We start from the raw sequence: 22895 nt of genomic DNA on the forward strand, positions 1-22895 counted from the left end.
TACTCTAAAACTGACATTCACACATTTAAATTGACGTTTCATCAGGAAGTAATTGATACGTTTCCCTGATCACAAGAATAACACGTTTAGTTTAATGTAATACCATCGACAGCAGCTTCATTTCTTCATTTTGTTATGTTCTCTTGTCTTTGTAGGGAACACACCAACGCCAACACCAACATCAACCCCAACACCAACCGGAGGTAAGTTTGACAGGAGGATTTTTTTCACAACATTTGTAACGATATCAAAATAGGTAATGTCTTTTTGTTATTAGTTCCCAATGGTGAAGCGGGAGGGGGGGGGGGGTAGCACGTTGGGTCCTGTGTGTCCGTTCGTCCGTCAATCCATCCATCCATCCATCAATCTCCACCTCTATCTCAAAAACGCACAGGCCAATTTCAACCAAACTTTCAGGAAAAATCATACGCACATCAATTGTTGTTTGATATATGCAAATTTGACCAAATGGCAGCCATATTTGAAGTTGAAAATCTATATTTACTGCTCCATTCGAAAGGTTGTAAGCACATGTACCTACATTCAATGGCTGAATTCAAACAAAACTGGTAATACTGGTAGTGACAGGGGTCAGCATATGTCATTTTCCTCTATGGTATTAACACTAATGACCAAATGGTAGCTGTTTTATTGTACAGATAAGAGTATGGCAAATACGTTTATTCGCCCCCAATGAGTCCATTTATTATTATTGTATTCTGGTCATCTTGCTGGACCCTAGCTAATCAATACAACTTCAATACGTAAGAAAATGGCTGGTTTTGGCATACTAACACTCGTTGTTGTCAATACACACAGACCATCATCAGTTCAGTTATATTACTATGTACTCTACCCGTAATAATACAGCAGTTTACACAGCTTATTAATGACTTCAAAGTTCAATTCTTACAAAAGACATCTATTGAACGTTTTTAAATTGAAATATTCTCTATCAACAGATATTTATCACTTCGTCGTGTCTCACTGAATCTCGCTCAGACTATCTCAGCCCATGAAACATAAACTATATACTAAATAACATCTCTGGTGGCGTTGGGCAGTGCCATGACCCTTAAAAACGTATTATGAAATTGGTTTGCTAGAAAATCGTTTTCCATATGCTGGCTGCTTTCACAATTGATGCTAATGACACAGTTTATATCTATGACAAAGTCATAGTTTTCGTTATATCTTGTGATGTATTATATTGGTTTGCACACAAACATGGACATTTTTATGTTGCTTTAGATAAAAATGAAACCTCGCATGACTGCTAACACTAACTTAATTACGTCACTAATTTAATACCTTGTGACATCAATAGAGAATGTATTAATGTTAAAGCAACGTACAAAGTAACACTACTGCTGACAACTACTTTACAACCACATACGTTTTCCTTGTGTATCTTTGTTTTCCTTGTTTAGGGTGGGAGTGGCTGGCATAAAAATGTCAGCCTTATTTTGATAAGTAGTAAAATCAAACAAAGTTGAGATATACATGTAATTATATGTATAACGGAAAAAATGAAATTGCGAAATCAGCTATCTGAAAGCTTACATTACAATACTTAATAATACACTAGTGTATCATCATGTGTTGGTTGCAGAAAGCACTATTTCAGATACAACAACAACAACAACAACAACAACAACAACAACAACAAGACTCAAGTTTATCTGACGTTTTTACTAACTTTTTTCATTCGAAAATGGTGAAAATACTGGAACATTTACCATTTGTTACACCTTCCTATATTCCAAATGCAAATCATTATTTTCATTTATTTACACCTATTACAATTGATTTTGTGTCAAATCTCATGTAGCACCTTGTCACCAAAGACCCGTTCAGCTGATCCTAATCCAACCACATTGCTAAAAAAAATGTAGTTAACAGGTTGCTCCAGCTGTTTGTCAAATTATCAACAAATCTGTAAGTTACGGTGAATTTCCAATGTCTTGTAAATCTGCTATAGTTCGGCACTAGCTTAAAAAAGCTAACTTAGACCAAAATATTCTGAAAAATTATCGCCCGGTGTAAAATTTTCCCTTTCTTTCTAAGCTCATAGAGTGTATTGTTTTAAGTCAATCAAATATATATCTATGTTATCATAATTTGTTTGCAAAATATCACTCAGCATATCGATAACTCTTTCATTTTGCCTAAAATTTGCGCTCAAAGATGTTATACACTCAGACCAAACATACTGTATTCCCAATATATCATGTTTTGATAACACACATCTGGTACGAGACACTGTAACGTACAGCAATGAAAAATGTTCTGAAAAATTATCGCCCGGTGTCAAATTGTCTCTTTCCTGCTAAGCTCATAGAGCATATTGATATACAATACATATTTATGTGATCATAATTTGTTTGCAAAAATATCAGTCAGCATACCAAGCGGATTTCAGCACAGAAACTGCTCTCCTTAGAGTTCAAAATGATGTAGATATATTGCACTCTCTCGATTCACGGAAAGATGTCATTTTGATTTTACTCGATCTTCCTGCTGCCTTCAATACGAATTGAAATTTTGTTATATAGATTGCCGTATAGGTTTGGCATAACAGGAACAGCTTTACAATGGTTTAGTTCTTATTTGAGAGTGCGTACCCAATCTGTGTGTGTTGTCATGTCAAAGGCACAGTCTGTTGATTGTAGTGTCCCCCATTGGTCAGTCCTCGGTCCTATTCCGTTTGGTCTTTATATAGCACACATCTGGAGGACATCATAATCAGGAATGGTTTAACTTACACGACGTATGCTGATAATCCTGAACTGTATCTCACTTGTGAGGGTGATCGGGTTCCTATTACCATGATTGAATTATTTGCTGATGAGCTCAGGGGATCTAGATGCGAGACAATATGCTTTGTCCGATGAGAAAACAGAGATTGTGTATTTCTCTTCTAAATGTGGCGGTGTAGGTCCGGTCCCTCGCTGATTGGTTAGGTCAATATACATCCGTCTGACATTGTTCGAAATATTGACGTTTCCATGGATTCAGCTGCTACCATGTCATATCATGTTGTGAAAGTCTTTGCTACCTACTTTGCGCTTTGGAAGATTGGTAAATTTCGCAGCATACTGTATCAACCATGTACCACAAAACTTGATCATGTCTTCATAACATCTCGATTAGATTACTGTAATAGTTTACTATATGGTCTTCCTTTATTTGGATTGATTGTAATTGTTATTCAAATGCATTAACATGTTTTTGCTCCAGGTGTGTTGATCCGATCACAACCTATTCAGTGGTTTATAAGTGTATAGTGCTGGGTGGAGCTCCACCTTGCCGTTTTTCTTTCACGACGTTAAGGTGGATGAGAGCTCCTCACGGTAAAATATGTAACAGATCGACGAACGGACACCAAGACCCCGTCGGAGAATCTTGTGAGTTCATAAAATGTTCAGAGGCGACAGGCGAGGTCTTGGAGTTCCCGACAACGATGACAAGGGCATGTTATTTACAGCCGTTAGTGAACTGGCTAGACGGGTTGAACACCTGAATGCAGTGGTCACCGACCTGACAAGATTCGGGTCCGTATGCAAACCTGTTTAATAGGAAACGAAAACAAATAGAGATGTGCCGATATTGGGTATATCTCCTATCGAACAGGCTACTTCCTTATTTCAGGAAGCACCGTTTTCAAGATCAACAGGAATGCAGGGGGGCAAGACTTTCCATACCAAAAACAATTACTAGAGCAGCAAAAAGTGATCAGTTTATAGCTATACTTAACCGACCTCATGTAGATTCTAATAAATCAAGAATCAAGAACGCACAGACAATGACGCAGTACTGGCAAATGATGACCTCGTCATGCGATCCGTCCGAGAAGACAAAAACGAACCAGAGACAATTTCGTCGACTGGTTATCTGTGTGGAATATTTATGAAAGTATCTGGTTACTGAGAACACAAGATCCAACAATGAACTTTTAACATATAGACAGTTGATACAAGATTGTAATAATAAATACTCTTGGTATGCTGTATATAATTATGATGTTAAGTTTCGTTACCAACTTGCTAATAATTCCCAAATATATTGCTGATGTAGACCTTTTGCGTCACTACTTTCGATTCCTGTTCAGTAAGATCCAGTAGCAGGAGATTCTTTAGATGTGGTAGTTTGACCATATAGTGGAAGTTTATCCCTTTCAGCCGGAGAACACGATGTCGTCAGAGAAACCGGAAAGGGAAACATTTGCGAAATGCGAAAAGTGGTTCCATCAAGTAAAAGAAGGATGTTATTTTTGTACCAGTCAGGCAAATGTAGATTTGATAAATGCAAACGGCCACACGTGTGCAACAGGTGTAGCGGTCAAAACTTGCCTACACATGCGAATGTAACAACTAAATCCCCTTTCAGCGTCACCGAGTGGGAAAAAAGTATTGTTTCGCACACGGATAGAAATCATATCAACAGATTGACTCATAACATTACACATGGTGTTGATATAGGCTTCAAAGGACACAGAAGTACTAGAATTCGCAATAATTGGCCTTCAACTCAACCAGTGATACAATACATCAAAAAAATAAATCAAGTACGGGCCTAGTACGTAAATTATTCTTCATATGCGCGAAATATAACTCCAAGTGCTCAGCCAGACACTTTCCCATAGTAAAAAACGTAATTATTGTTGATGTCTTATTTTTCCCTCCAAATTCACTGTTAAGATCATTCCTCTAGTGTGGTAACACCAGTTCAATGAATCAACCTCCCTCTCAAAATCCGTCTCTTGCCAACTTTAGCAATATTTAAATCTCAACTCAAGACTTTTGAAATAGCCTTTTATTAACATGCATTTCTCTATTCGCTGGGAGTTTTTTTAATGTTTTATTATAATTGAATGTTTGCTGTGCGTGTATTGTCAGTGTATATCCTACTGTGTCCAGTAGTAAATTCAACAAAATCTTCATTTCATCAACTTGACACCGAATACCCTAATCATCGTTCGTGGTCCAACGCTTTTTAATATGTATAACTACGTTTCCGGTACAGAAAGAGTTGCTACTCAAGGTTGTCTGTAATGTTTTCATGTTGATGATTCGTTTTTATACACGTGTTGTGCTAGGGATAAGGCCACTGGGATGGCTAGCAATCTAGAGTAATTATCATGAATCTCAGAAGTATTATATATCTTTGATGTCGGCCACCTATCTGAATTTGTCATAATCATTTTACTACAATTTCGGGTCATCTATCTGGCGAGGGAATTAAGGATAGTCGTGTTGGTGATGTTTTAATTCATATTCATTGTCGGCTAGATCTGCCATTCAGACATGTTTCACTTACGCCACACGACACTTGTTCAATATATTCACTAAAATATGCAACTGAGAGCGTCATTCATATCTTTATAACACCCCATATTGATTCTTGTATCTCTGTGTTATATGGTCTCTCAAAACATTTAATCAGCCACATTCAACACATTCAGAAAATTGCTGCCACAATTCCAGAATTGTCGCACGTTCAGGAGTTACACACATTACACCAGTCATATATCAATTACATTGGTTGCCAACTTTACATCAAAGTATATTTCTAATATCCATAGTGTGTAGGTGCATCCACTTCTGTGTTCCAAGCTATTTAATATCCAATATAATGTTATTTCGAGTTGTAATTTAAGGTCATTTAGATTCTGTAGAATTAGATCTTGCATAAATAAAACATGGAGATAGTTTTTTTTAGTCTGACAACAACTGTTCTCTGCAATAATTTCCATCTCAATTTTAAATCAGTGTCTCGCTAACCTTATCAATTTTTTAATCACTCATCTTTTTTAAATTTTTTCATTGACATGTATTTACACTAATCGCTTGGATTTTTTTATTTTATATATGTTATTATAACTGTTTAAGTTTGTGGACAACCACGCTATACAAATAAATCATAATTATGGTATTCTACAAGAATATATAATTAAAAAAATATTAGGTATATTTCACATCCATCCATCCATCCATCCATTGATTGTATTTCATTTTCCATGTTCATTATTACTAGCCGTATTTGATTCAATGTGAAATTCAGTACAAAACTAACATTAAGTGTTTATGTCTGTTTTAACAGCTCAATGCACCGAGTCCAGTGTACCAGTGGGAATTCCACCAATAAATGGAGGTTATAAAGATGGCATAACACCACCGTTCCCTGTTGATGTAGACACTTCGTTCACCTTAGTATGTGATGTAAAATACCATTTACATGGCACTGGTACATTTACATGTACAGATGCAAATACCTGGGATTCAACCACGGCACCTAAGTGTGTTGGTAGGTACTTTTTTCTTGGTATGTTTTTTTGGAAGCTTTCATTTAAGACATTTACCTTTGACTTTGACCTTGACCTTCTTGGTCAATTATCAAAATCAACCCATTATAGACATGCATGTATATTCACACACAGACACTGAAGTATTTAATTATGGCAATTTCTTTCAGAGTCTGTTTACAGATAAATAGGTAAAGGGAAATAAATGCATACATTATTTTTATTGGTCATGTGATTGTACTTTGAACGACGGTCATATTTTTTAAATAACAGCACAAGTAAACAAGATTTTAACTGAGTGCTTGCTGTAACAACAAAACATTTCTTCTACCCTCAACATATACTCCGCTCTGCATGCAGACGTATCGAGCACTGTGCTACGGATAAATCTTACCACTGACTTCCTATATATATATATATATATATATATATATATATATATATATATATATATATATATATATATATATATATATATATATATATATATATATATATATATATATATATATATATATAACTCGGTGAGTGTCAATCTGCTAAGACAGTGCTCTATACCGCAGTGGCAGAGTGCAATAGTTTTGGTAGTACTGGAACTCTTTCTTGGTTGTAACTCGGAGTTTCACGCATTGCGCGATCATCAGACAACTGCTGGTTTCTACTCTCTGGATGTGTGTTTATATAGAGTGCAGACAATAGAAATATCATCACTATTGTCTGTGTTGGGGATGGTCTAACATGTACACTACGTAAGTAATTTGTCTCCAATAATGTATTTTCTTTTAAATAACCCAATCCATCCATCCATCCAGCCATCCAGCCATCCACCAATCAATCAGTTATTCCTATCCAGAAAGTGTCAACAGGGCCGAGTACAATGGGTTCAGCCTGTGTGTCCTTGTGTGTGTATTGTCAGGTCATACACATCAATTCATCTGTTATGCAATTGAAGTTTACTTCGAATTACCTCATAAAGGTTACATGTTTGCCAGCCATTTGCATGTCACTATGCTTCATGAAAAAAACAATTTTGCCGAATGGCGGACATGTTCGGAGTTTCATATCAATATTTATTGTACATGTCAATAATTATAGTACTTAGAGATGCCACTGAAGTGTCAACTGTATCTCATTGTGTACAAGTTCCCTTTTTATGACTCTGAACTTTCGTATGTCCTTAACACTCGGGGTCAAACATCAAAAATCAAGCTAGTTCTGGCTTATTGAAGACATATCGTTGCGTTAGTGCAGTAAGGTCGTATATGCCTATACAAATGCATAGCAGATACGACCTTTCTGCACTGACGCAACGATATTGTGACAATTCATTACTTGCATTTTATTTTAAAGCTTAAAGAAACACACTGGTACATTATTTTCTATGCTTGTATATCACCGAACAGAATATGTTTACTAAGACCAGTCATAGTTCACAGAGGAAGTTCAATCCAGAGTCAATCTTCACATTGTGAGACAATGGCCTTTGACATTGTCATTCAAGGCCACGTACACAATCAAACTCTTACTTGAATATTGCAGACTGTTTATGGTATTTAATGTGAACAATTGGCTGAGCATTTTTAGATGTAATTCAGAGAAATGTTAATTTAATGATTGCCTTTCATAGGAAAAGTATTTGCCTGAAAATCCACCCTTTTTGCAATCTCAATGTTTAGCTCCGCTGTCAGCGAAAGCTGAAAGCGTAGCTTTAGGTATAGGTTGTATAGAGTATAGAGAGTAGAGTGAATCATAGGTGTCCGCCAAACTTTTATATTTTCATTATCTTCTCCAAAAGTGACAGTCAGAATTCTTCGATATTTGGTGTGCATGTTCCCTGGAGGGAAGCTATTCAGATTGTTCATGCAAAGTTGATCTGTGCCATTTTCAATTTTTTATGATTTTTTTTCATAAAATGACATTTTCATCATCTCCTCACATACTTCATGTCAGATTGCTTTGATATCTGGTGTGTTGATGCGCAGGGGGTAGCTTACTTAGATTTGTTAATTTCAAGTCAGCACATCTTCTTTTCTATTTTTTATGATTTTTTTTTTGTAATTTAAAAAAAAATGAATATGTTAATGACCACTATGACCGCCGCCATATTGGAAATCAGTCCGCAAGACTTTAGGTAAACTGCAACTTTTCAAAAGACACTATTGATGTCAAACAAGCAATGTAATATGTGCTGTAGTCTTAATTCTATGCATTGTGCTCCAAAATGACACATATTTGTTCGAAACAGGGTTGTAAGCTTCAAATCCAAATTCTCCACCCTCCTACAGAATGGTTCATTCCAGTATACGCACCTCACGATCAAGTGAGAAGTCGTGCATGCCTGAACTGAAGTGTATGGGACGATTTTTGACAGTCAGTCGTTAATAAAAACGATAATACTCTTTCTAAAATTATCACATTTTGAAAGGGAAAGTACTTTGTGGTTCATTTATGGAGTTTTGTTTTTGTACGATCAATATTGGTGGCAAAATTACAGCGTCAAAATTACCGATGTGGTAATGCACGACAAGTGAGTTTCCGCACGGCGACAATTCCAAGTAACCGGATGCACGAGGGACTAACCTGGAAGCAAGTCGTTGCCAGCCATACGTTACAGTGGTAACATCGTCCGAGAAATGTCATTATTCACAGAATTGTTTTTTTCGAGTGAAAACCCGTCTTGAATTGTATAACTCTAACAAATGAAGACATGTCAAGTTATATTTTGAAAGTTGTATCGCTAGTTTGAGACGATTTCCTCACGTACTATCGAGGCTTGGACCTTACTCCAGTTCAGTGGGAAGTTTAGCCAGTCCGATAATCCTTTCTGGTTTAGTTTACAACACTTTTGATCACACAGATTTTGTTTTTGTGATGAAAAGAAATTTTAAAAAAAAAACTTCAACCATTTCGTTGTGTTTTCTTTATGAAAGGTAATCGAACATGAACGAGTGCTACCACTGTAACATGTACATATGGCTGAGAATGACTCTTCCGGGTACCTGTCGCCGTACGGAAACTAAGATGGCGATTAATACATTTCTTCCCTATATATATAAACTACAACTAGTACAAGTTGAATGTTATTGACTTCGTAAATTTGTTAGAAAATTGAAATTCAAATTGCCTCAAAATTATTCTAGATCCCTACTTTATTTCATTCATCATTAACATTTTCCAGGGTTAAAGCTGTAAGACACTGGAATTATTTATAGCCAACCTCAAAATCCTCTTTTTTTCTTTTTCTTGTGTGCATTTCCCAGTCATTTTTTTCAGTGATTTTGTGCAATTTTTCATAACAGTAGATTTTTGTTATAAAATGGTGACTATGGTATAAAAGTACAATACATTACCAACTTCTGTGTAAAATGTGTTTTATAGTGAGACATCATATGAAACCAGTAACCACTTTATTGCATCGCTAAAACAAAACTGCATAGTGAAGAACTGAACCACTTCTACATGTCACCAAAATACAAAAAAAAAACATAAAAGAAACAGCAGAGCTATTATGACCGATAGGTCGCTTGTCTTACAGATGGTTGCAATCAATAAGACATAGCTGTTGAATTCAAACATCTGTCCCGTCTCGTCTGAAATGATATGTCTGATTGTATGCCTATACTTAACCTTACCCTTGATCTTTTGGTCATCTAAAACAAAATATTTCTTTAAAAATATAATTTTGACCAAATATGGGAGAAGGGATGCTTCATACAGGATGGTCCTGTAAGGTGATAGAGTTGTCATGACTACTGACTCTGCTGATTGATTAAAATACTCAATGACAATAATTGCATTCCTCTTTGTTGACAGAATACGCTGAATGCAGAGCATGGGGAGATCCCCACTATGTCACCTTTGATGACCTAAAATATAACTACCAAGGAACTTGCAAATATGTACTGGTAACCTCGAACTGCACCGAACCTCTATACAAGCCTTACTTTTATATTGAGGCACAAAATCAGAAGAACTCACCAAGTGATACGGTTACTTACACTAGGGAAGTCTACATTGATGTAGGAGGAGAGGTCAGTGTGTGTGGTCAAGTTAAATTATTTTCATCAAATGTTAACTGTCATTTCTAAATCTATAGACAAGTAACCATATATAAACAGTAATATCAAAACGTGGATTTCCTGAACACTTTTATTTATGAGATTGCCAAAACAACAAGAATTTTACTCATTGGTTTCCTTTGACAGGGCTATGAATTGTTACAAGGAGGAGTTGTTCATGTTGATGGTTCAACAGTTACTCTTCCATACCGTAACATTAACGCTAGTGTAATCATCAAGAGAGCTGGTTCATATGTGGTAAGCTACACTGTATTACTTGCGAAGTGTGTGTATATATACATATTTAATGTGCATCGCTGACGTAACCATCTATGCCAATATATTTGTATCGCAGAAGATATATGAATGACATTAGTGTCGCTTTCCCGTGAAGAGTTTATGCTATGTACAATAGTCAGCTTATTACTGAAATATGCCTGCGCCTAATCAGAGAGCTGGCTTGTCTAGTTGTATACATACTTGATACAAATAGTGTATAACGTGAGAGATTAGTTTGTGAAATAATAATACTAATAAATTATAACACATTGGTCAATATGTCAACAGAAATTGGTGGCTGATTTTGGACTGGTTGTTATTTGGGACACTAAAAACAGCGTGGCCGTGCATGTTCCCTACACCTACTGGAATGGAACTTGTGGTCTGTGTGGTACTCTTGATGGTGACAAGACCAATGACCTGAAAAGCCCTGATGGAACACAGGTAGGTGGTAAAATGCATGAGGTCGATCAGATTAGGTGCCAGTGTTGATTCCAGAAAATTACAGTAGATTAAAATGATTACATTGTATGTACTCGGTATCGAGATAGAGAGGACATTGAGATTGTAAATCCCATCTGAATTAAATTGTGGCATAAACCTACCATTTTATATCCAACAGATTGACGATACTGTCGTCTTTGGCGACAGTTGGGTTGCAAACCCCGTTGATTGTGATGGTGTGACAGCAGATCCTGACCCATGTGCCGAATTGCCAGATGAAGTAATAACAAAGATAGAAGAAGCTTGTGGCATTTTGAAAGACCAATCAGGTAAGCTTAGGCTTTGTTGAAGTATACTGATAATAATGGTGGTCTCAAATAGTCATTATTTATCACTTAAAGCATTTTTTACCTGTTACTTGAAGAATTCGTTAAGTTGGGGACATTTTTGTACTTTACATCCATAGGTCCATTTGCAGGCTGTCATGAGTCAGTAGATCAAGAGGTCTTTTATGAGACCTGTGTTTATGACACGTGCGCCATTCCCGGAAACGGATCCCTCTGTGACAACTTGGAAAACTTTGCTGGAAAGTGTGTACAAAATGGTGGAGAACTTGAAGACTGGCGAAGTGAAGATTTATGTCGTAAGCCATTTTTGCATAATCTTATCCTTGTCTTTTTCCACCTTGAGGTAGAATAGTCTGCTTGTATTCATCCAATGGCTAAAGGATTAAAAAAGTAAGTAAGTCATTCAATATCTGCGTACCTATTGTTCTTTACAGCTATGGATTGTGTGTCGCCTGCTGTTTACAGACAATCGACATCGGCATGTCCTGCAACCTGTGTTGATCCAGATGCAGAGCGAAGTTGTTCTGAAAGACCAGTTGAAGGCTGCGAATGCAGTGGGGGTACAGTGTTGGATGGAAATGTGTGTGTTCATATCGATGAGTGTGGCTGCAGATACAAGGGACAGATATATAAGGTAGGTGTTCCTTTGAATATGACACATCTTATGGATTGTGTCCAGAAACCCATGTAGATATAATGTGTTACTAACGTTAATAATCGTTTGACTGAAAGCTGAAGTACAGTATCAGTATGAGCTCTGGTCGGATGTTAGTACTCCAAAGTCTGGATATGTAAAGTATATGCATAGCGCGATCATTTTAGCTTGACTATAACTAAATATTTCATTTACTGTAAGAAATATTTATCTAAACTAAAGTTTCGAAAATTGGCCTTTAATTTACTTCTTTATCTTAGCGAGGAATGACCTTCATACCTTATGGCTGTGAAGAGGTTTGTAATTGTACTGTTGACGGTGTCATCAACTGCACACCACAGACATGTGACAATAATGCATACTGTGAACATGATGGTGATGATTATGGATGCCATTGCGATGATAGTTATACAGGGGATGGTCTAACATGTACTCTAGGTAGGTGGTATGTCTTCAATATATTCAGAACAACATAAGTCTTCTGAGGCAAATGAGATATGATAATGTTGACATGAGGATTTGATTGAATTGGTGACTGTGTTGATTGGCTGGTTTGCCAACTGATTGGCTGACTAACCGGCTGGCGGATGGGTGGGCAAGCGGATGGGAGGCATGGTGAGCTGTCTGGCTGCTGGATCAAGTTCATTAGTTGGTATACAAGTATGAATGTTGCTTTAATTGCTAATGTATCAGTGGGCATTTCAGAGAAGTGTGGTAATTGTTAATGTAGGCAATTATTACAAATGTTTATCCGATTGTTATTTAAGATACAATACCGCCTAATGTGACTTGTCCTGACAATCTAATCGTGGAGTATGATAACTTCAAGGTTTTGTTTAGCTGTTCATATATTTGCACCTACTGTTGTTATTACTGGAGACATGGGTTGGGACTCGTGTATTGTATGTAGGTGGGGTAGTATAACTCCATATTGGAACAAACTTTGTATCCTTGACAGTGATAGGTTAACAGTAACATTTTCATTTGGGACCATGATCAGTTCGTCTAGCGACAATAGTATCGGACAGTCTAAAACAGATGTTCCTGGTTTTCTAGAACTAATCTACTATTTCCTTAGTAGAATGAATGGTGATACTTGACCCCTTTTAAGTACAATTATTAAGAATAAACCATTCATGGAATTTGTTTTGAAGTGACTACGTAGCTTTAGTCAGAATCCCAGGGAGGTCTTCAGCCGAATGATATCATCTGGTCACGTGATTCCTTTGAGTTATCTGACCTGTCTTATCTCTATCAATGCAAAGCAGTCCGTATATAGCCCTTTTAAAACATGTGACATTTCCTCCCAATAAATGGTCATAGTATTCAGTACATACGATGTATACAAATACACGTGGCAAATAGCTGTCAAAAGTAGGGCATCTGAGGAGGACATTATTTATTTAAATTTAAATAACTCTTGTTATGACATAAAATGGTATATAGTGCATTTATCATATAGACACAACCAAATGTGTAAGGGTGTTGCTGTAGGAACCATTTCGTCAGAAGACTGGGAATTTAGTTCCGCACAGCTTAAGCATTAATAAATGAAATTTTAAAATAAAGATACATTTTGTTGGCAATTATATATTTGAATGTAATTAATGATTCATGCATCCAATTGGATTGGAAACTGTACAGATCTTTTGTTTCGTAAGGTTAAACGTTAACTTGCCTTTAAAACTCACGCAGTGTGTTTACTGGCCTGGAAAATATCAAATATAAAGTGTCAGTCTCGGGATCTGATACAAAGACGTGTTACATTTATATTTAAAGGTTTTCAGAGGCCAACAAAAAAAGAATTATTTCTGGTCAGGACATCTTGTCGAAAGTGGTGCAACGACGCGATTGATACAGTAGTTCTTGGTCACCAAAGCTAAATTCTGAATCGTTGGCAATACATTGTACTGATTATTAGGAACACTAAGTAAGCTGATTGAGAGTGTTGACATAAAAATTACACTTGGGTAATCTTTGGGTAACGTTGGACAGTAAAATGTATGTATATCTACAGTAGTGGCAGTTTGCAAATATTTCATGTTTTGCATACTACAATGTGGTAAATGGAGGTAGAACAGTGGTGGACCATCATGACAACGTTCTGACGTCATTATCCATTGTCCCCTGTAAATAGGTTTACTACACCATAGGCAGTGGAGAAGAGACTCTTTATGACTACACAAAGGTCAAAGATCGGATTGACTTGAATGGAACTATCGGTAAATGTGTTGTTCTGGTACACGGTGATGTTTGATACATGTATTTAAACTGGCGCATATTTTGCAAGCAAGGTATTCCCTTTTTGCTAGTGTCTGGCGGCTGTGTATGAAAACAAACATGGGAAATAATGTTATACTTTGTAAATATACTATATTTTCTTGTCGACCAGTGAGAAATAAGCCTGAGCCAATCGTTTTGGCGAGTCTCAATGTCTTGTACTTCGTAATTAGTCAAGACAATAATAACTAGGGAAATCAAACAAACCACTCGCGTTCTATCATTACATATTTGGTGCGTGCTATTTCTCTGTACACTTGATATAAACAATGCTCTGATTCGTAAGTAAGTAAACGTAAAAGTGGTACCACGAGGTCAGATTCATGCTGGTACAAATTGACATCCGTCTCATTGAAAAACTGTTACTTTATTAAAAGGGGCACAGACTGAGTTTATATATTCTGGAGCGCAATATTAGCTACGTATTTAAAAGGCATTTGAAATATTCTACTTACTGAAGCATACTAACTAGCAATTATTTAGCTGGAGTCAACCTGGTATTAAAGACACAACTTCTCGTAAACAAACGGATGACGTAATTATGTATCATGCCTATCAAAAATATGTATGTAAGTATTTATACCTGAGTAAAAAAAAAACATTCAAACTCAACTCGACATACGGACCGACAAATAGCTAATTCGATAAAACTCTTGGTCCTTACGGAAATTATTTTTTTTTTAACTTTTGTTTTTATATGTGGCCTCCTCACACGGAACGCAATTTTAGTTTATAGATCGTCTTGCAGAGTGAATTCAGTATATTCAATCTTTCTTCATGACGCCACCGTATATTATTTGAATTATACTGTATTATGATGGTGTGTATGTATCTGATGGTGACAATATAGTTAGGATATATTAAAAAGCATATTGAGGGCATTACCCAGAAAATGTATGTAACTTTGTCTTAATAAAGGAATGACGATTTTCTAAGTTTACGTAACCTTTGCATGATTAGGATTTGTTAGCTCTGTGTGATAAACGTTATCACTAAGTACTCAAAAGTAGTGGCAGCATGGCAAATAATTCATGTTTTGGATATTGCTCTTGCTGTAGAGGAAGGGGAACAGTGGTTAGACAATGACTTATTGAATCAATGTACACTGTCTCCTGTATCGATGTGACAAAGTTCAAAGGTCCAATTGACTTGCAACAGCTATCATCGATTTAACCGTAGACAAACGTGTTGCAGGTTACTAGGTCTGGTACAGGGTGACTTTACTCGAGTGCACACCAAGGCCAGTGGGGGCGTGTTTTACAAGCGAGGTGTGTGTGCGTGTTGATTTGTGTTAGGCCAGGCGATTGCAAATGAAAATTCACGGCCTTACAAATTCTGCAGCTCTTTGTTCCCTGTGCTTAATGTGAATGGTAAAAAACTACCTGTGCTTGGCGTGCTATTTCACATAGCTCACAAGAAAAAGGTATTATACCAATCGTCCTGAGCAAGTGTAATTGTTGTATACGATTTCGATATTTATGTATCGTTAGAAATTGGTCGACTCATGTGATATTCTGCTAAGGGTAAACTTGTTTATAGGTCTCTAACGAATAAAAAAATGGTTTTCATCCAAAAAAGCGATTTTTTTGTGTTTCACCTTTAAAGGAGTCGTTTGTACAAATTTGTAGGCATTAGATAGGAGCACGTCGTGATTGACCCCTGACCTTGATAGTTTCATGACAGCATTGTGTAGCTCGTCCTCTTTTATACTACTACAGCATGTTTCATTGACTAAGTAGGAAATAAGCAACAAACAATATTGGTGACAAATCCAATATGGCGTCAGTGAAAAGCGCCCTCACAAATCGAAAATTTAGAATTACAGTTGGCTTTCCTTAGTGACAACTGAGTATTAGAAGGCTTAATGTTCTTCTATTTTGTTGTTCATACTTTTTCATTGCATATTACTCCATAAATGTTTAAGGACAATACCTCATCAGTGTGAGAAGTGTAAAAATGTGAAAAAATGAAGGTTAAAATAGACAAGGAGCCACATTGTGATTTCTTGTAATTCAATTGAATATACAAATTCAAAAATAATTTAATGTATAGACACATTTGAAAAAAAAAAAAAAAAAAAAAAACAATGTGGGATGCTTCCAGAATACCTTCCGTCTATACCAGTGTCGTAGATTGAACATATTCCCACACATTTCTTACACATTTATATAAACTCAGGGTGACTTACTTAATAATTTTGCTATGAACAATATTTATATTTTAGTCTTCCTGATAATGAGTATATATGTAGTGGCCAAAATCAGGGATTATTGATAATCCATGGATTTACACATTGGCAAGATATTGCACAAGGGTTATGGCTGGATTTTTACAAAATATTGGTGGGGATACTGCATATGACACAGTGATTAAAAACAAAGTTTAATCTAAAACCACTGCCATCTGTAATTATGGGTAAACTAAATATTTGCATCTTCAAGCAATCATTGTATACAATGATGCGTTAATTTTGCTTTAATATCAGTGTTTAATTATATTACGTCGTTGACTGACTTACCGTCAGCTTTCAGAATATCTAACAAATTATTGTTGATTTAATTAAGTTGGATTCCAGGTTGCCATTTCACTTGAGTACAATGCCAAATATTGGAAATACTTTTTTTCTCACCTTTTTACAGGTCAGTGTGACTCTGCCAGTGTACCAACAGGAATTCTACCATCAAACGGACAATATCAAGGTGGTTCAGTACCAACGTTCCCCGTTGATTCTGGCACTTCATTCACCATAGAATGTGATACAAATTATCGATTAGTGGGCACTGGTACATTTACATGTACAGATGTAAACACGTGGGATACAACCACGGCACCTATGTGTGTTCGTAAGTACATCCTTCTCTTTGTTAATATGGGTTGTTTTATGTACGTCTTTATTTCTTTGTTATACTCTTGTTGATAGAACATGTGAGGAATGAAAGTGTTGTTATAAAAACCAGTCATGTCAAGGTCCCTTTAATTCTTTTCTTGTAATATTTAAAAGAAATAATAAACTATACTGACTAGCAACCATATATACAGTATGTAAATATAAACATATGTGCATAAATATTACAGGTTTACTCGTGAGCGTAAAAGGTTTAACAGGAATTATGAATGTTTAGTAGCAATAAAACTCATAGCACATGTAATATATTTCAGTCATATATATAGACTGAATTCCTCAATTTATTATTTGCGTATTTTATATTCGGAGTTTCCGCTTTACAGATATTGAGATATATTTTAAACTTATTATTTAACACAAATAAAAACACACGAGTTATTTCCACTGCTAAGTCTTTGGATTTTTACAACACTGGTATACAATACGCATTTTAGACAATGTCTTAGAAGAGTAAAGCAATCAATCATCAAACAAAGTATTGTCTGAAGTCTTAATGAAAAGTTTTTTATCATCGCTCAGTCTTTCTAGAGTGTGATATGTTAACTCAATCAAATCTTTCATATTGCCATTATGGTATTTATACACATTTGTTTTCAGGGAAGCGTAGTGAAATATTATCACAGCAAATATTATATTGAATCGTATATGTTGAATCTACTTCGTTTAAGGATGTTGTTTTAACAATAAATCAAAGACACTTGTTTAAACCAATTTGTACAAATTTATTTATTGTTTTATCTTGTTCTTGGAGGACATTTACAATATTAACAATCAACTAAATATTGATTAAATATGTTTACATTGAATTGACATTTAAACTAATATCTTTAATCACAATGATGACGGTGTTTGCCTTCTGAACAATATTTGAAAATACTTAATCAGAAGTATTGTTATCCTTTCAGCTTTATGTAGTGAGGAAAGTTTGCCGGCAGTAACACCACCTCTAAATGGACGATACCAAAGTGGAACAACACCAACCTTTCCAGTTACTTCAGTTACTGTAGAATGTAATGCTAATTACAGATTGCAAGGAATGGCCACATATACATGTGTTGATGTAAATTCATGGGATCTAACTACTGCTCCTACATGTGTTGGTAAGATAAAAAAGACATTCGAAATTTAGACCAATTTTCACTACAGCTCACTATTACATCCCTCATTCCCTTTCTAAATACCAAATGTAAACTAAATCTTTCCAACTTCAAGCAATCCTTGTAATCAATGATGTGTCACGTTTAGTTTAATATCAGTGTAGTGATATTTGATTACATTACTTTGTTGACTGACTGACTTACCGTCAGCTTTCATAACGTCTAACATTTTTTTGTTGATTTCATAAAATTGGATTCCAGGATACCATTTCACTTGAGTACAATGGCAAATATTGATAATACTTTTTTCTCTCCTTTTTACAGCTCAGTGCGACTCTGCCAGTGTACCAACAGGAATTCTACCACCAAACGGACAATATCAAGGTGGTACAGCACCATCGTTTCCCGTTGATTCTGGCACTTCATTCACCGTAGTATGTGATACCAACTATCAATTAGTGGGCACTGGTACATTTACATGTACAGATGTAAACACGTGGGATTTAACCACGGCACCTATGTGTGATCGTAAGTACATCCTTCTCTTTGTTATTCTGGGTTATTTTATGTACGTCTTTATTTCTTTTTTATACTCTTGTTGATAGAACATGTGTGAATTGAAAGTGTAGTGATGAAAAGGAAACAGTCATATCAAGGTCCGTTTAATTCTATTCTTGTAATATTAGAAAAGAATAATAAACTATACTGACTAGCAATCATATATACAGTGTGTAAATATAAATGTATGTGCTTAAATATTACAGCTTTACTGCTGATCGTAAAAGGTTTAACAGGAATTATGAATGTTTAGTAGCAATAGAACTCATAGCACATGTAATATGTTTGGGTCATATATATAGACTGAATTCCTCAATTTATTATTTGCGTATTTTATATACAGAGATTCCGCTTTCCATATATTGAGACATATTTTAAACTTATTATTTAACACAAATAAAAACATACGAGTTATTTCCACTGCTAAGTCTTTGGATTCTTACACCATTGGTATACAATTCGCATTTTAGACAATTTATTAGAAGAGTAAAGCAATCAATCATCGCACAAAGTATTATCTGAAGTCTTAATGAAAGTTTTTTTTATCATCGCTCAGTCTTTCTAGAGTGTGATATGTTAACTCAATCAAATCTTTCATATTGCTATTGTGATATGTATACACATTTGTTTTCAGGGAAGCTTAGTGAAACATTATCACAGCAAATATTATATTGAATCGTATATGTTGAATCTACTTCGTTTAAGGATGTTGTTTTAACAATAAAATAAAGACACTTGTTTAAACCAATTTTTACAAATTTATTTATTGTTTTATCTTGTTCTTGGAGGACATTTACAATATTAACTATCAACCAAATATTGATTAAATATGTTTGCACTGAATTAATGCTTAAACTAACGTTTTTAATCACAATTATGACAATGTTGTCCTTCTAAACAATATTTGAAAATACTTATTCAGAAGTATTGTTATCATTTCAGCTTTATGTAGTGAGTCAAGTTTACCGGCAGGAACACCACCCTCAAATGGACAATACCAAAGTGGAACAACACCAACCTTTCCAGTCACTTCAGTTACTGTAGAATGTAATGCTAATTACAGATTGCAAGGAGTGGGCACGCTTACATGTTCTGATGTAGATACATGGGATCCATCTACTTCTCCTACATGTGTTGGTAAGATAAAAAAGACATCTGGAATTTAGTCATTTTCACGGCAGCTCACTATTACATCATTCATTCACTTTCTAAATACCAAATGTAAACTAAATCTTCCCAACTTCAAGTACTCCTTGTAAACAATGATGTGTCAAGTTTGTTTTAATATCAGTGTAGTGATACTTGATTGCATTACGTCGTGACTGACTTACCGAGAGCTTTCAGAAAGTCTAACAAATTGTTGTTGATTTAAATAAGTTGGATTCTAGGTTGCCATCTCACTTGAGTACAATGCCAAATATTTGAAATACTTTTTTCTCACCTTTTTACAGCTCAGTGTGACTCTGCCAGTGTACCAACAGGAATTCTACCATCAAACGGACAATATCAAGGTGGTACAGTACCAACGTTCCCCGTTGATTCTGGCACTTCATTCACCGTAGTATGTGATACCAACTATCAATTAGTGGGCACTGGTACATTTACATGTACAGATGTAAACACGTGGGATTCAACCACGGCACCTATGTGTGTTCGTAAGTACATCCTTCTCTTTGTTATTCTGGGTTGTATTATGTACGTCTTTATTTCTTTGTTATACTCTTGTTGATAGAACATGTGTGAATTGAAAGTGTAGTGATGAAAACCAAACAGTCATGTCAAGGTCCGTTTAATTCTATTCTTGTAATATTTAAAAAAAATAATAAACTATACTGACTAGCAACCATATATACAGTGTATAAATATAAACATATGTGCTTAAATATTACAGCTTTACTGATGATCGTAAAAGGTTTAACAGGAATTATGAATGTTTAGTAGCAATAAAATTCATAGCACATGTACTATATTTGGGTCATATATATAGACTGAATTCCACAATTTATTATTTGCTTAACTTACATTCAAAGATTCTGCTTTCCATATATTGAAATTTATTTTAAACTTAATATTTAACGCAAATGAAAACATACGAGTTATTTCCGATGCCAAGTCATTGGATTCTTACACCATTGTATACAATACAAATTTTAGACAATGTCTTAAAAGAGTAAAGCAATCAATCATCGCACAAAGTATTGTCTGAAGTCTTAATGAAAAGTTTTTTATCATCGCTCAGTCTTTCTAGAGTGTGATATGTTAACTCAATCAAATCTTTCATATTGCCATTATGGTATTTATACACATTTGTTTTTTGGGAAGCTTAGTGAAATATTATCACAGCAAATATTATATTGAGGCATATATGTTGAATCTACTTCGTTTAAGGATGTTGCTTTAACAATAAATCAAAGACACTTGTTTAAAACATTTTTTTACAAATTTATTTATTGTTTTATCTTGTTCTTGAAGGACATTTACAATATTAACTATCAACCAAATATTGATTAAATATGTTTGCACTGAATTAATGCTTAAACTAAAGTCTTTAATCACAATTATGACAATGTTGTCCTTCTAAACAATATTTGAAAATATTTATTCAGAAGTATTGTTATGATTTCAGCTTTATGTAGTGAGTCAAGTTTACCGGCAGGAACACCACCTTCAAATGGACAATACCAAAGTGGAACAACACCAACCTTTCCAGTTACTTCAGTTACTGTAGAATGTAATGCTAATTACAGATTGCAAGGAGTGGACACACTTACATGTTCTGATGTAGACACATGGGATCCATCTACTTCTCCTACATGTATTGGTAAGATAAAAAAGACATCTAGAATTTAGACATTTTCAAGGCAGCTCACTATTACATCACTCAATTCCTTTCTAAATACCAAATGTAAACTAAATCTTTCCCACTTCAAGCAATCCTTGTATACAATGATACAACGTTATAAGGTTGTACAGTTGTTGGTATAACACGGATTTCCTTAAATTGCATTTTAGAGTTAAAAACACTTTTTTCGACTTTGTCGTTTTGGGCGCGAAAATTCCGTCACTGACAACTAACTAGTCATTAGATGTATTTCTCGAAGCTAATTATCATTTAGCCCTTTCTTTCAGTTTAATTCTGCAAGTTTCCACATAAAGAGATTGGTATAGGCAAACAAGCATTAACATGTTTATTATAAAGACTTTACAAGTGAAGATTCTAAGTCTAGTCTTAATGAATGCCCCATTATAAGAATTACTGTAGCTAAAAAATGGAAACTGAAGTTTGAAAAAACATTTGCGTATATCTGTCTCTCCCAAATTGGTCTACACAGGGAGCAAAACATACAAATTGAACAAACAAGTAGATGTCCAAGTCAATTTAACGAATATAGTACTGTTGTGGTCGCTCACATCCGGGCTCACATCCGGTCAATCAGTCACATCCATATATTGATACTGAGATCTCCTTTTAATCTCGGCACTAAATCAATGTGTGTAGTCGAATCTGACTTCACTTGAAATTACATGACAAAGTAAATGAAATGCACACAAACACATCGTCTAATAATGATTTACTTCCAAATAAATTCGCGATATTGGTAATATTTAGACAAAGTGTATCGAAAGCCCAACTACAGACCGACTATCTGAAACCAAACGCTGAATAGAATAATATTGATGTTCCCCACCCATATACCATTTTCTGTTATATTAGATATCGATGAGTGTGCTACTAATAATGGAGGATGTACTCACACCTGTTCAAACAGTCCTGGATCCTTCAAGTGTACCTGTAATACTGGATACACACTGGCTGCAAATCAACTAAGCTGTGATGGTAAGTGGAGTTGATGTTCCTTGACTATAACGAGCACCAGCGCTTTGAAGCCACGCAAGCGATCGTATTGGTTAATGAATGTGTGAAGCTGATAACATTATGGCACTGCTTTTCGATGAATAGTCACGTG

General features: G+C 35.3%; 1 protein-coding gene across 1 annotated transcript in view; it reads left to right on the top strand.

Moving 5' to 3' along the window:
- Nucleotides 1-22895, top strand: part of LOC144450004 (uncharacterized) — a 103530-nt gene that overhangs the window by 19966 nt on the left and 60669 nt on the right. Inside the window, exons 13-28 of the mRNA XM_078140569.1 lie at nt 156-203; nt 6103-6306; nt 10118-10335; nt 10510-10620; nt 10930-11085; nt 11264-11414; nt 11552-11728; nt 11867-12066; nt 12348-12525; nt 17007-17210; nt 18178-18372; nt 18694-18897; nt 19870-20064; nt 20379-20582; nt 21554-21748; nt 22643-22765. Of these exons, the coding sequence (XP_077996695.1) occupies nt 156-203; nt 6103-6306; nt 10118-10335; nt 10510-10620; nt 10930-11085; nt 11264-11414; nt 11552-11728; nt 11867-12066; nt 12348-12525; nt 17007-17210; nt 18178-18372; nt 18694-18897; nt 19870-20064; nt 20379-20582; nt 21554-21748; nt 22643-22765 (2763 nt within the window). The remainder of the gene's footprint in view (nt 1-155; nt 204-6102; nt 6307-10117; nt 10336-10509; nt 10621-10929; nt 11086-11263; nt 11415-11551; nt 11729-11866; nt 12067-12347; nt 12526-17006; nt 17211-18177; nt 18373-18693; nt 18898-19869; nt 20065-20378; nt 20583-21553; nt 21749-22642; nt 22766-22895) is intronic.

The sequence above is a fragment of the Glandiceps talaboti genome, chromosome 19 (genome assembly GCF_964340395.1).
Source record: "Glandiceps talaboti chromosome 19, keGlaTala1.1, whole genome shotgun sequence".
Classification (NCBI taxonomy): Eukaryota; Metazoa; Hemichordata; class Enteropneusta; family Spengelidae; genus Glandiceps; species Glandiceps talaboti.